Source organism: Salvelinus fontinalis, chromosome 16 (genome assembly GCF_029448725.1).
Source record: "Salvelinus fontinalis isolate EN_2023a chromosome 16, ASM2944872v1, whole genome shotgun sequence".
Taxonomy (NCBI): Eukaryota; Metazoa; Chordata; class Actinopteri; order Salmoniformes; family Salmonidae; genus Salvelinus; species Salvelinus fontinalis.
In genome coordinates, this window is record NC_074680.1 from 22861132 (window position 1) to 22874714 (window position 13583).

General features: G+C 45.4%; 1 protein-coding gene across 11 annotated transcripts in view; it reads right to left on the minus strand.

Annotated features, from left to right (window-relative positions):
- The window catches only part of LOC129812827 (gephyrin-like), a 133098-nt gene that overhangs the window by 69419 nt on the left and 50096 nt on the right, over positions 1–13583 (minus strand). For 9 of the 11 annotated variants that reach the window (XM_055864725.1, XM_055864728.1, XM_055864727.1 and 6 more), the window contains exons 5-9: positions 5729–5890; positions 5484–5657; positions 3595–3756; positions 3021–3155; positions 1253–1387 (exon numbers count right to left, since the gene is read on the minus strand). In XM_055864725.1, the coding sequence (XP_055720700.1) occupies positions 1253–1387; positions 3021–3155; positions 3595–3756; positions 5484–5657; positions 5729–5890 (768 nt within the window). The remainder of the gene's footprint in view (positions 1–1252; positions 1388–3020; positions 3156–3594; positions 3757–5483; positions 5658–5728; positions 5891–13583) is intronic. The other 2 variants (XM_055864726.1, XM_055864731.1) reach the window with 2 other exon arrangements.

Consider the following 13583-nt stretch of genomic DNA (forward strand, 5'->3'; position numbering starts at 1 on the left):
GATCTAGTCAAGTTACACCTCCTCTCCTCTCACCAGTCTGATCTAGTCAAGTTACACCTCCTCTCCTCTCACCAGTCTGATCTAGTCAAGTTACACCTCCTCTCATCAGTCTGATCTAGTCAAGTTACACCTCCTCTCCTCTCACCAGTCTGATCTAGTCAAGTTACACCTCCTCTCCTCCCATCAGTCTGATCTAGTCAAGTTACACCTCCTCTCCTCTCACCAGTCTGATCTAGTCAATTCACCACTCCTCTCCTCTCACCAGTCTGATCTAGTCAAGTCACCACTCCTATCCTCTCACCAGTCTGATCTAGTCAAGTTACACCTCCTATCCTCTCACCAGTCTGATCTAGTCAAGTTACACCTCCTCTCATCAGTCTGATCTAGTCAAGTTACACCTCCTCTCCTCTCACCAGTCTGATCTAGTCAAGTTACACCTCCTCTCCTCTCACCAGTCTGATCTAGTCAAGTTACACCTCCTCTCCTCTCACCAGTCTGATCTAGTCAAGTTACACCTCCTCTCCTCTCACCAGTCTGATCTAGTCAAGTTACACCTCCTCTCATCAGTCTGATCTAGTCAAGTTACACCTCCTCTCCTCTCACCAGTCTGATCTAGTCAAGTTACACCTCCTCTCCTCTTTCCCCTACCACTCCCCCTCTCTGTTAACTCAGCAACATTGTGAGGAACAGAACACAGGTAGTGTTAGGACATGAACAGCAGCACTATGTATGTCTGGTTTGTTTGTTTCCATGGCCACAGTGCAGTTTGAAACAGATATAAACAACATGACACCTGTCAATCAAAGACTGAACAGGACACTCCAGCAGAGGTCAATCGTCCGCCCCTCTGTGTGCTGTGACCAATCACAGGATGTTTCTACAGTCAGGAAATAAAATGTTCAAATGTTAAATTAAAGTATGGGGATAGGATGGAATCGAGGTTAGGAGGAGGAGCCTATAATTCCACCCAATCAACGGACAACATACTGGACATGATCTCAGAGTTACAGAACCAAAGAGATCCAATAAATGACCTCCCCTAAAAGCATGGAGGAGGGGAGATGGAGGGAGTCAAGAAGCAATAGGCCTCCACCTCCAAGCCTTGATGGGTCAGAGTGAGGGGGAGGCAGCAGCAAGGTGGGAGGAGGGAGGGTAGTGTTAGGATGTGAGAGGACTGGGCATGGTGGCAGGTGGAGGGGAAGATGGATGGGCAGTGGGGTAGGTTTAAGAATAGTTACAGGAGGTGTCTTACTTTGGGTGTGGGGCAGGAGGCAGTGGAGAGGCGCGAGGTGGCCTGGGCGCGTGGCGACTCGGAGGGCGTGGTGCTCAGAGAAGTTGTGTCTCTGGGAAGAACCTGCACACCCCTAGAGATTATGCTGTCTGGGATCTATGGAGAGAGAAGTTATTACTAGTTATATTTTTTACTACTACTACTAATATTTTTTACTACTACTACTAATATTTTTTACTACTACTACTAATATTTTTTACTACTACTACTAATATTTTTTACTACTACTACTACAACAGACAGACAGACAGACAGACAGACAGACAGACAGACAGACAGACAGACAGACAGACAGACAGACAGACAGACAGACAGACAGACAGACAGAACGGGTAAGCAATATCTACAACACACACAAGTAGTTATCTTATCCTCACAGTAAAAGAGAGGAAAGCTGTGTACAAACAGCACTGTAATCTCTACTATAACACACACAGATAAAAGACATCTCGAAAGCACACACAGATTGGTCAGTCAGTCTGGCCAGTCAGTCATCTGTTTTCTGATTGGCCAGGTAGACTTTTGTAATAACTGTAACAATATAAATGCATTCTAAACATCATTAAACAGTAGTTCCAGATGATTGTTAAACTCTGTGTGTGTGTGTGTGTGTGTGTGTGTGTGTGTGTGTGTGTGTGTGTGTGTGTGTGTGTGTGTGTGTGTGTGTGTGTGTGTGTGTGTGTGTGTGAGAGTGTTTTTGTGTGTGTGTGTGTGTGTGTGTTTTTGTGTGTGTGTGTGAGAGTGTGTGTGTGTGTGAGAGTGTGTGTGTGTGTGAGAGTGTTTTTGTGTGTGTGTGTGTGTGTGTGTGTTTTTGTATGTGTGTGTGAGAGTGTGTGTGTGTGTGAGAGTGTGTGTGTGTGTGCGTGTGTGTGTGTGTGAGAGTGTTTTTGTGTGTGTGTGTGTGTGTGTGTGTGTGTTTTTGTGTGTGTGTGTGTGTGAGTGTTTTTGTGTGTGTGTGTGAGTGTTTTTGTGTGTGTGTGTGTGTGCGTGTGTGTGTGAGTGTTTTTGTGTGTGTGTGCGTGTGTGTGAGAGTCTTTTTGTGTGTGTGTGTGTGTGTGTGTGTGTGTGTGTGTGTGTGTGTGTGTGTGTGTGTGTGTGTGAGAGTCTTTTTGTGTGTGTGTGTGTGTGTGTGTGTGTGTGTGTGTGTGTGTGTGTGTGTGTGTGTGTGTGTGTGTGTGTGTGTGTGTGTGTGTGTGTGTGTGTGTGTGTGTGCCATACATAGTATGGCTGCAATGCGAGAGTGAGCCTGTGAGGAGACAGACGGGCCAAGCAGGCCCACAGTTTCCCCCCAGGACTGCTGCTGTGGATGTGTGGATCTGCGACTGTGATCCGCACGGCTCATTTGAGCGGTGCTAGTGGGCCCATAGGCTTTACTGGCAGCCCAGCACTGAACCCCACTCCGCTAATTAGCAACACAGGCTAACCAAGATAGCGCTAATAACACTGTCGGGCTCCACCTAGCGATACACCACGCGTCATGACCTATACAAGATGGGGTGAATCTCAAAAGTCCTTCTTCATTCCTCGCCTCCTCACCTCCTAAGATTCCTCTCCTCAGATCTGAAAAGGAGGCGGGGAGAGGACGGGATCGAGCACTTTTGAGATGCATGGTGTTCAAGTTTGCAGGGAGGAATTATGGGATGGATGGGGTGCAGAGTACAGTGGTATGTGAAGTAGGAGCGACGTGTGACATGAGGGTGGGTGGGTGGGCAGATTTGAGGGGTCTTACCGTTATCGGCTGGTCTCCAGAGCAGGAGCAGGTGTAATGAGGTGGGGCAGGGGGGAGGTTAGATACCAGACCAGGTAGATAGTGGCTACCTTTAGCCATGACAACAGCATGGTTATGGTGCTGGGGCTTCCCCTTCTGGTGATGGATGGTCAACACAGGATGAAACATGAATACACACATAATAGGCACGCACACACGCATATATACACACACGACAGGTAAACACACACAGACGTACTGATGTAGCAAATTGAAGGCTCAGCACACGTGCAGTAATGCAGTGAACAGGGAGATCGGTTTCTAATGTAGCAGACACAATGCATGTATTCTGAGACCAAGCTCCCTTTCTTCCTCTCTTATCCCTCGTTCAGCCCTCACACTCCATTTTCCTCTCCACCCATTCATCTTCCTCTTTTCTCCTTCCTCTATCTCTCTATTTCTGCTAGATCTCACTTCTTTTCTCTGGGTCAAAAAATAATTAATTTTATAAAGAACTTCTGGGCTGAAATATCCATGTTGAAGTTAACTTGAGGATTCGAACATGAGAAACAGCAACAGGCCATTGTGTGTTTACCTTGGCAGCGATGGCGGCGGCGGTGATGTGTGAGTTGTGTCCGTGGGAGTGGGAGTGGAGATGGTGGGCGTGGTGGTGCTCGGTGGACATCAAGCATCTGTCCTTCATCTTCTCATCATCCTCATCATCATCATCATCATCATCATCCTCACACTGCACACCCTTATAATAATAATACACTTTATTAAGAAAACACCACAACTCACGCTGGTGAATGTAATAACATATGGATAAAATAACAACTGTAAAAGCAGCTAGAGCTACTGTAAGTACTGCTACAAACTGAGAGACTTCTGTGAAGTGGAAATTATGTGATTATGGTGCAGGAAGTAAGCACTGTGAGGCAGCTTTATTTCATGTAAACATCAGCTTGTAGGGACCTCCTCTCATCAGCTTGTATGGACCTCCTCTCATCAGCATGTAGGGACCTCCTCTCATCAGCTTGTATGGACCTCCTCTCATCAGCTTGTATGGACCTCCTCTCATCAGCTTGTAGGGACCTCCTCTCATTAGCATGTAGGGACCTCCTCTCATTAGCATGTAGGGACCTCCTCTCATCAGCATGTAGGGACCTCCTCTCATCAGCTTGTATGGACCTCCTCTCATTAGCATGTATGGACCTCCTCTCATTAGCATGTAGGGACCTCCTCTCATCAGCATGTAGGGACCTCCTCTCATTAGCATGTAGGGACCTCCTCTCATCAGCATGTAGGGACCTCCTCTCATCAGCTTGTATGGACCTCCTCTCATTAGCATGTAGGGACTCCTCTCATTAGCATGTAGGGACCTCTTCTCATCAGCATGTAGGGACCTCCTCTCATTAGCATGTAGGGACCTCCTCTCATTATCATGTAGGGGCCTCCTCTCATTAGCATGTAGGGACCTCCTCTCATTAGCATGTCGGGACCTCCTCTCAATATCATGTAGGGACCTCCTCTCATTAGCATGTAGGGACCTCCTCTCAATATCATGTAGGGACCTCCTCTCATTAGCATGTAGGGACCTCCTCTCATTAGCATGTAGGGACCTCCTCTCATTAGCATGTAGGGACCTCCTCTCATTAGCATGTCGGGACCTCCTCTCATTAGCATGTAGGGACCTCCTCTCATTAGCATTTAGGGACCTCCTCTCATTAGCATGTAGGGACCTCCTCTCATTAGCATGTAGGTACCTCCTCTCAATATCATGTAGGGACCTCCTCTCATTAGCATGTAGCGACCTCCTCTCATTAGCATGTAGGGATCCTCCTCTCATTAGCATGTAGGGATCCTCCTCTCATTAGCATGTAGGGACCTCCTCTCATTAGCATGTAGGGACCTCCTCTCATTAGCATGTAGGGACCTCCTCTCATTATCATGTAGGGACCTCCTCTCATTAGCATGTAGGGACCTCCTATCATTATCATGTAGGGACCTCCTCTCATTATCATGTAGGGACCTCCTCTCAATATCATGTAGGGACCTCCTCTCATTATCATGTAGGGACCGCATCTCATTAGCATGTAGGGACCTCCTCTCATTAGCATGTAGGGACCTCCTCTCAATATAATGTAGGGATCTCCTCTCATTATCATGTAAGGCCCTCTCATCATCATGTAGGGTCCTCTCATTATCATGTAGGAATATCTCAATATCCTGTAGGGACCTCTCCTCATCAAGTAGGGTCCTCTCATTATCATGTAGGAATATCTCATTATCATGTAGGGATCTCCTCTCATTATCATGTAGGGGACTCTCATCATCATCATGTAGGAATATCGCATTATCATGTAGGGTCCTCTCATCACCATGTAAGGCCCTCATCATCATGCGGTGTGGGATGTGTATATCACCCACTTTTTCTTCCAATAAGGAATGCAAACGCATAGGAGGAGAGCCAAAGAGTGTCACCTTGTCCTCTGTCTGGGTACAGGCAATGCTGTTGAGGGTGAGGGGCGGGGAGAGGGGCGGTGGGGGTGAGGGCAGGTCCTCCAGAGCCTCATGGACATCCTTCACCTTCACATCCGCATCCCGCAGCAGGTCAATGGCGTGGGGCAGAGCTGGAAGGATGAACTGGAAACACTCCTGTAGGAATAGAGAGTTAGGGGTCAGAGGTCAAGGAGAGTACACACACACACACACACACCAGATTTTACCTGTGAGCCCTTCTTGCTGCCAGGTAGGTTGATGATGAGGGTTTTGCCTCTGATTCCACAGACAGGCCTGGAGAGCATGCCCAGAGGTGTGACCTGAAGGGAGCCCATCAGCATAGCTAGGGCCATCCCTGGAGCCTCGCGCTCTATCACCTCTTTGGTGGCCTGCAGAATGGGAAAGTAGGAAGGGACAGAGTGAAAGGGAAAACTGGTTACTGTACTGAACAAATATTACATTCACCTTCAGCAGGGTCAGGGATGGGCAACAAGGTCTAAGGCCAGGGCTGAGATTACAGCCTAACTGGCAACAAGGTCTAAGGCCAGGGCTGAGATTACAGCCTAACTGGCAACAAGGTCTAAGGCCAGGGCTGAGATTACAGCCTAACTGGCAACAAGGTCTAAGGCCAGGGCTGAGATTACAGCCTAACTGGCAACAAGGTCTAAGGCCAGGGCTGAGATTACAGCCTAACTCTCCTGTTCAGGCTTATCAGCGAGTGTCAATAGGAGGCTCGTTGCGTTTTTGTTTTAGGTGGCAGTGAACGTGGGTAGAGCATCCTTTTCCCCTACATCGGCTCGGGAGCACCTCTGTGGTTATGGGGGGGGGACCGCCAGTTTCTGGTTGTCTTTTCCACTCCACTGGTTTTGTGTGCATAAAACCCCACCACATGTGACTGCACGAAGACCAGGGCCAGTTAGTTAGTTGTTTTTGGAGGATAGTGGGTTGTGGCTCCTGTCCTTGAACCCAGACTGACAGCAGGTGAGTTGTGTGTTTTTTGGAGCATTTGTAATAGTTGTATTGGTTGAGGAAAATGTCTTCCATGTTGAGTAGTTTTGTTCAAGCTCCTTCAGAGGTAGCCTTAGAGTTGTGTACTAAGGAGCAGTTAATTGAAATTGCTGAACATTATCAGATTGAGATTGTTGACAAAAAAATTAAAGAGACTGTTAAAACTAGATTAAAGCAGGGTCTTAGGGAAATGGGTGTTTTTGGCGGTCAGTCTGCTAGTAGTGAGGGTGCAAGTTTTCAGTCTAGCCCTTCATTAACTTTTGAGCAGCAGAGGGAGCTGTTGAAAATGCAGTTAGAGATAGCGCGATTGAGAAATGCTAATAGACCAGAAGGACTACCACAGTTTGATGTTTCACAGAATCTTCGTTTGTTGCCTAAATTTGATGAGTCAGATCCAGACACATACTTTGCTTTATTTGAGCGTATTGCGGAAGCTAGAGCTTGGTCAGATTTGGACATGACTATGTTGTTGCAATGTGTACTTACAGGTAAAGCACGTGAGGCTTTTGCAGCACTAAGTGTAGCTGACAGTAAAGTTTTTGCTAAAGTTAAATCAGCAGTTCTGAAGGTCTACGAGCTTGTGCCAGAGGCATATCGTCAACATTTTCGTTACAGGAAAAAGTTAGATTCACAAACCTATTCTGAGTTTGTTCGTGATTTGACTTCTGCATTTAATCATTGGTGTACAGCTTCTGAAGTTAGTATTTTTGAGGGTCTGTCTAATTTGATTGTGTTAGAACAGTTCAAAAATTCTGTGTCTGACCAGGTGCTACATACATGAATGAACGTAAAGTGAAGTCTCCAAGTGATGCAGCAATCCTTGCAGATGAGTACAGGCTAACACATAAAAGCCATTTTGAGTCAAACAGTGACATGTACCATAAAAATAACTTTACTCCTAGGAATAGTAGGTCACCTTTTTTTGGAGCTTCTTTCCAAAGGCCTCAGCAGAAGTTTGGGTCTGGAGGACTTAAAGCACCGGTTAATGCTAATACCTGTCGCTACTATTTAGTTGAAGGACATTGGAAGAAAGATTGTCCTCTGCTTAAATCAAAACAGTCAGGTCAAGTTAAACCTGCTGTGATGGAAAGTCCTGTTACAGCCTCTGACCACCAGGGTGAGCTTTTTCAGCCACTCGTTGAGTTTGATTCTCAGTCTTTCCACTGTGATTTTTCAGCCTTTATTTCAGATGGTGTAGTGTCCCTGGTAGATGGCAACCAAAATGTTTCAATCAAGATCATAAGAGACACTGGAGCTTTAGATTATTTTATTGTGGAATCTGTTTTGCCGTTCTCTAAAGAGTCTGAAACTGGCAGTTGTGTAATGGTATGTGGTATGGGTTTAGTTCCATTCTCTTGTCCTTTACATGAAGTTACCCTGAAATGTGGTCTGGTAGAGGGTGATGTAGATGTTGGGGTTAGACCCCAGTTGCCAGTAGAGGGAGTCCACATGATTTTGGGGAATGACTTGGCAGGTAGTAAGGTGTGGGCAGATGGCAAACTAAACATCTTTAAGAAGCAACATTCAGTGTCCCCTGCAAGGGAATCTCCGGATCAAAACTGTGTGTCTCCTGAGGAATTTCCAGTTTGTGCGGTTACTCGCGCGGCCTCTCGTAAGGAGATTGAGAGTAAGCCAGAAAGTCTTGAGTTGCCAGTCAAACTCCAGACAGAACAGTTGACTAGTTCTAGAGATTCATTGATGGCTGAGCAAAAGGCCGATACTACTTTGGCTGATCTGTTTGATAAAGTTGTTCCTGATTCAGTGGTGAGGAATAGTGCTCAGTGTTATTTTCTTCTTGATGGGCTGTTGGTCAGGAAATGGGTTCCACACTATGATCAGGGTCTAGGAGAACAGTCTTTCAAATAGTTGTACCTACTACATTGCGAAATAAAGTGTTGCAAACTTCACATGGTGATGTGGCAGGTCATATGGGTGTTTGCAAAACGTATGATCGCATACTTCGTTATTTTTTCTGGCCACGTTTAAAGCGGGATGTATCTCAGTTTATTAAAACTTGTGATACGTGTCAGCGCACAAGCAAGCCAAATCAGGTTGTAAAGCCTGCACCGTTGTATCCAATACCAGCCGTAGGGCAACCTTTTGAGCATCTTATTATCGATTGTGTTGGGCCATTACCAAGGTCCAAGTCAGGTCATAGCTACTTATTAACTGTTATGTGTCAAGCAACTAGATATCCGGCAGCTTTTTCCTTGCGTACCATAACTTCAAAATCAGTAGTTAAAGCTTTAACTCAATTTATTTCAACATTTGGGATTCCAAAAATCATCCAGTCAGATCAGGGGTCTAACTTAACTCCCATTTATTTGCTCAGGTTCTCAAATAGCTTAAAGTTAAACACAACAAGTCTACTGCGTTCCATGCCCAGAGCCAGGGAGCTTTGGAACGTTTTCATCAAACTTTAAAATCCTTGCTTCGTGCATACTGTACAGAACTGTCTGCAGATTGGGAGGAGGGGTTACCTTGGCTGTTACTAGCTGCTCGTGAAGTAGTGCAGGAAAGCACAGGGTTTAGCCTAAATGACTTAGTGTTTGGTCATAAGGTGCGTGGGCCTTTAGCAGTGTTGCAGGATGGTTGTTTGCGTAAGGAACCACCTCGGAACCTTATTGACTATGTAAATGGTTTTAGGTTGAAGTTGTATAGGGCTGGGGAACTGTCCAAAGACAAATTTAAATGTTCTCAACGGAAAATGAAACTGAAATATGACGGACAGACTGAGCTGCGTGAGTTTAGTCCCGGTGATCGTGTACTTGCTCTTCTGCCTCTTGTAAGTTCACCTTTTCAGGCAAAATACTGTGGTCCTTTCACTGTGTTGCGTAAAGTGTCAGATTTGAACTATCTTATTGAAACCCCTAGTCATAGGAAGTCCTCTAAATTATGCCATGTGAACCTGTTAAAATGTTATCACTCCCGTGATCTAAGCAAAGTTGAAGGCACTCCAGCGGTGAGGTCAGCGTTGACTGCTGCTCCAGTCACTGCATCTTGTTGCTTTAATTTGGTGGAGGGGGGAGAAGAGGAAGTTAGGGTTTCGGATGAGGTCTTACAAGGTCGGTGGAAAAACTCCCAGACTTTGCAAAACCTTGGGGTTTTGGTAGATCATTTAGACTCTGAGAAACGTGATGAATTGGTAGCTCTTATTAGAAACTACCCTGTTTTGTTTTCTGACACTCCATCGCAAACCCACTTAATTGAGCATGATATAGACATCGGAGATGCTAAGCCTATTAAACAGAGATTTTATTGTGTATCTGAGGAGAAGAGACTGCAATTGGAAACAGAGGTGAAGTATATGTTGGACAATGGTATTGCGGAGCCATGTTGTTCAAATTGGGCTTCACCCTGTCTTTTGGTCAAAAAGTCTGATTCCACTTTCAGACCTTGCACTGATTATAGAAAAGTTAACAATGTTACTAAAGCAGACCTTTACCCTCTTCCTAGGAGGGCATTCCTAGGAGACTGTATTCCTAGGAGACTGTATTGATTAAGTTGGGTCAGCAAAGTATGTTAGCAAATTTGATCTTTTAAAGGGATATTGGTAAGTACCCCTTACCAAAAGAGCTTGTGAGATTGCTGCCTTTATAAGTCCATCTGGTTTGTTCTCTTATACAGTGATGCCTTTCGGCTTGCGGAATGCTCCAGCCACCTTCCAGAGGCTAATGAATTGGGTGGTCTCAGGTCTGGAAGGGTGTGCCGTGTATTTGGACGACGTAGTCGTCTACTCAGATTCCTGGGAGGAGCATATTCGGAGAGTTCAAGCCCTGTTCGAAATACTGGTGTGGGCCAGGTTGACTATTAGTTTGGCAAAATGTGAGTTTGGCAAAGCTACAGTCACATACCTAGGCAAGGTTGTTGGTCAGGGATTTGTCTGTCCCGTGGAAGCCAAGGTCCAGGCTGTGAAGCAGTTCCCACAGCCCTCCACAAAGAAAGAACTGATGCGCTTCCTGGGAATGGCGGGGTACTACCGTGCTTTCTGTAAAAACTTTTCGGTAGTAGTGTCCCCACTGACCAATCTGTTGAAGGCCAGGGCTGAATTTATCTGGTCCACCCAGTGTCAAGAGGCATTTGATGCAGTTAAGGCTCTTTTGTGTTTGGCACCTGTGTTGGCAGCACCAAATTTTGGGAAACCTTTCAAATTGCAGGGAGACGCCAGTCAAATCGGTGCTGGGGCTGTGCTTCTCCAGGAGAATGATGACAAGGTTGAGTGTCCAGTCAGTTTCTTCTCCCGGAAATTTAATAAGTATCAGCAAAATTATTCTGTAATTGAAAAGGATGCTTTAGGTCTCATTTGGGCTTTACAGCACTTCGAGGACTATGTTGGTTCTGGTTTGACCCCTTTAACTGAGGTCACTGACCACAACCCACTTATTTTTCTGAGGTCCCTGCAAAATCCCAACCAGTGCCTGATGCGTTGGGCTTTGTTCTTGCAACCATTCAACCTTGATATTAGACACATTAGTGGTAAGGATAATATCATTGCTGATGCTCTGTTCCGTGCTCCTTTAACCTAGTTTGTATCTTTTCTCTGCTGACCCCTACGGACTGTCTGCGCCTCGTTCCTCTGATATTGCTCCCCAGGTACCAGGACTGCTGAGTTTGAGGGGCGGACAGTCAGCTGGGGGACACGGGACTACTGCTAGGAGACGGGACTAGTATCCTTTTTTTTTCTTTTTGGGGAAATTTGGATTGTTTTGAAAATGTTGGAGAAATTTGGGTTGAGGGTGGGACCCTCATTTTAAGGAGGGGGGTGTCACGGCAACTCTGCCTTGCAGGGGCGGTTCCTCCTGCAGGCAGAGGAGGGTCGTTAGTGATTGGAGCCACCTGGGCTAAGGGTATTTAAACTTGCTTCACTAATCACTTCTCTCTCTCTCTGCTCCTCCAGGTATGATCCTGTTTCGTTTGTTCCTTTGTAGTTTTACATAGTTTTCACTCAGTCATATTCACACACACATATTCACGCATCCCTGCACTTTACATACACCTTACATTATGATACTTCCACACCTCATTCCTATTTCTTTGTTTAAAGTTAATAGTTTTGGTTTAGAATAAAGAACCTTTTTGATTGGCCTATACCTGTTGTTCGTGTCCCCTCATTTTTGTCACAGGCTATGAGCCGGCCTGTGACACTGGCAACAAGGTCTAAGGCCAGGGCTGAGATTACAGCCTAACTGGCAACAAGGTCTAAGGCCAGGGCTGAGATTACAGTGTGAGTGATGTTGTTGCATGTGTGTGTGTTTGACTCTCCTACCTTGGCCTGCTGTAACTATACAGTGGCTTGCAAATGTATTCACTCCCCTTGGCATTTTTCCTATTTTGTTGCCTTACAACCTGGATTTAAAATAGATTTTTATGGGGTTTGTATCATTTGATTTACACAACATGCCTACCACTTTGAAGATGCAAAACATTTTGTATTATGAAACAAACAAGAAATACGACAAAAAAACTGAAAAATTGAGCGTGCATAACTATTCACCCCCCCAAGGTCAAACTTTGTTGAGCCACATTTTGCAGCAATTACAGCTTCAAGTCTCTTGGGGTATGTCTCTATAATCTTGGCACATCTAGCCACTGGGATTTTTGCCCATTCTTCAAGGCAAAACTGATCCTGCAAGTTTGCTGTACACCAGGGGAACCCATCCATCTTTAAGTCATACCACAGATTCTCAATTGGATTGAGGTCTGGGCTCTGACTAGGCCATTCCAAGAGATTTAAATGTTTCCCCTTAAACCACTCGAGTGTTGCTTTAGCAGTATGCTTAGGGTCATTGTCCTGCTGGAAGTTGAACTTCCGTCCCAGTCTCAAATCTCTGGAAGACTGAAACAGGTTTCCCTCAAGAATTTCCCTGTATTTAGCGCCATCCATCATTCCTTCAATTCTGACCAGTTTCCCAGTTCCTGCCGATGAAAAACATCCCCACAGCATGATGCTGCCACCACCATGCTTCACTGTGGGGATGCGGTTCTAAGGGGTGATGAGAGGTGTTGGGTTTGTGCCAGACATAGCGTTTTCCTTGATGGCCAAAAAGCTAAATTTTAGTCTCATCTGACCAGAGTACCTTCTTCCATATTTTTGGGAGTCTCCCACATGCCTTTTGGCGAATACCAAACATGTTTGCTTATTTTTTTCTAGTCACTCTTCTGTAAAGCCCAGCTCTGTGGAGTGTATGGGTTAAAGTGGTCCTACGGACAGATAGTCCAATCTCCACTGTGGAGCTTTGCAGCTCCTTCAGGGTTATCTTTGGTCTCTTTGTTGCCTCTCTGATTAATGCCCTCCTTGTCTGGTCCGTGAGATTTGGTTGGCAGCCCTCTCTTGGCAGGTTTGTTGTGGTGCCATATTCTTTAAAAAAATTAATAATGGATTTAATGGTGCTCGGTGGGATGTTCAAAGTTTCTGATATTTATTTATCACCCAACCCTGATCGGTACTTCTCCACAACTTTGTCCCTGACCTGTTCGGAGAACTCCTTGGTCTTCATGGTTCCGCTTGCTTGATGGGGCCCCATGCTTAGTGGTGTTGCAGAACAGGTGCATATACACTGAGATCATGTGACACTTAGATTGCACACAGGTGGACTTTATTTAACTAATGATGTGACTTCTGAAGGTAATTGGTTGCACCAGATCTTATTTAGGGGCTTGATAGCAAAGGGGGTGAATACATATGCACGCACCACTATTTCATTTTTTTTTTTGAAATAAGTTATTTTTTTCATTTTACTTCACCAATTTGGACTATTTTGTATATGTCCGTTACATGAAGTCCAAATAAAAATCCACTTAAATTACAGGTTGTAATGCAACAAAATAGGAAAACCGCCAAGGGGAATGAATACTTTTGCAAGGCACTGTATATGTGAGTGAGTGAGAAGTTAGTCAAATTCCTGAACTAAATGTTTCCATTATTCTAGATTGCAGCCGGGAGCAACAAGAAGAAGTGCTGCGATGTGTGTGGACCCAAGAAGGACAGGAAGACATAGTGCACATACATCAAATGCAAGAAATGCATCACACACACAGTAAAACTCTCGTGGTGTCTAGACCAATGTTCATTTG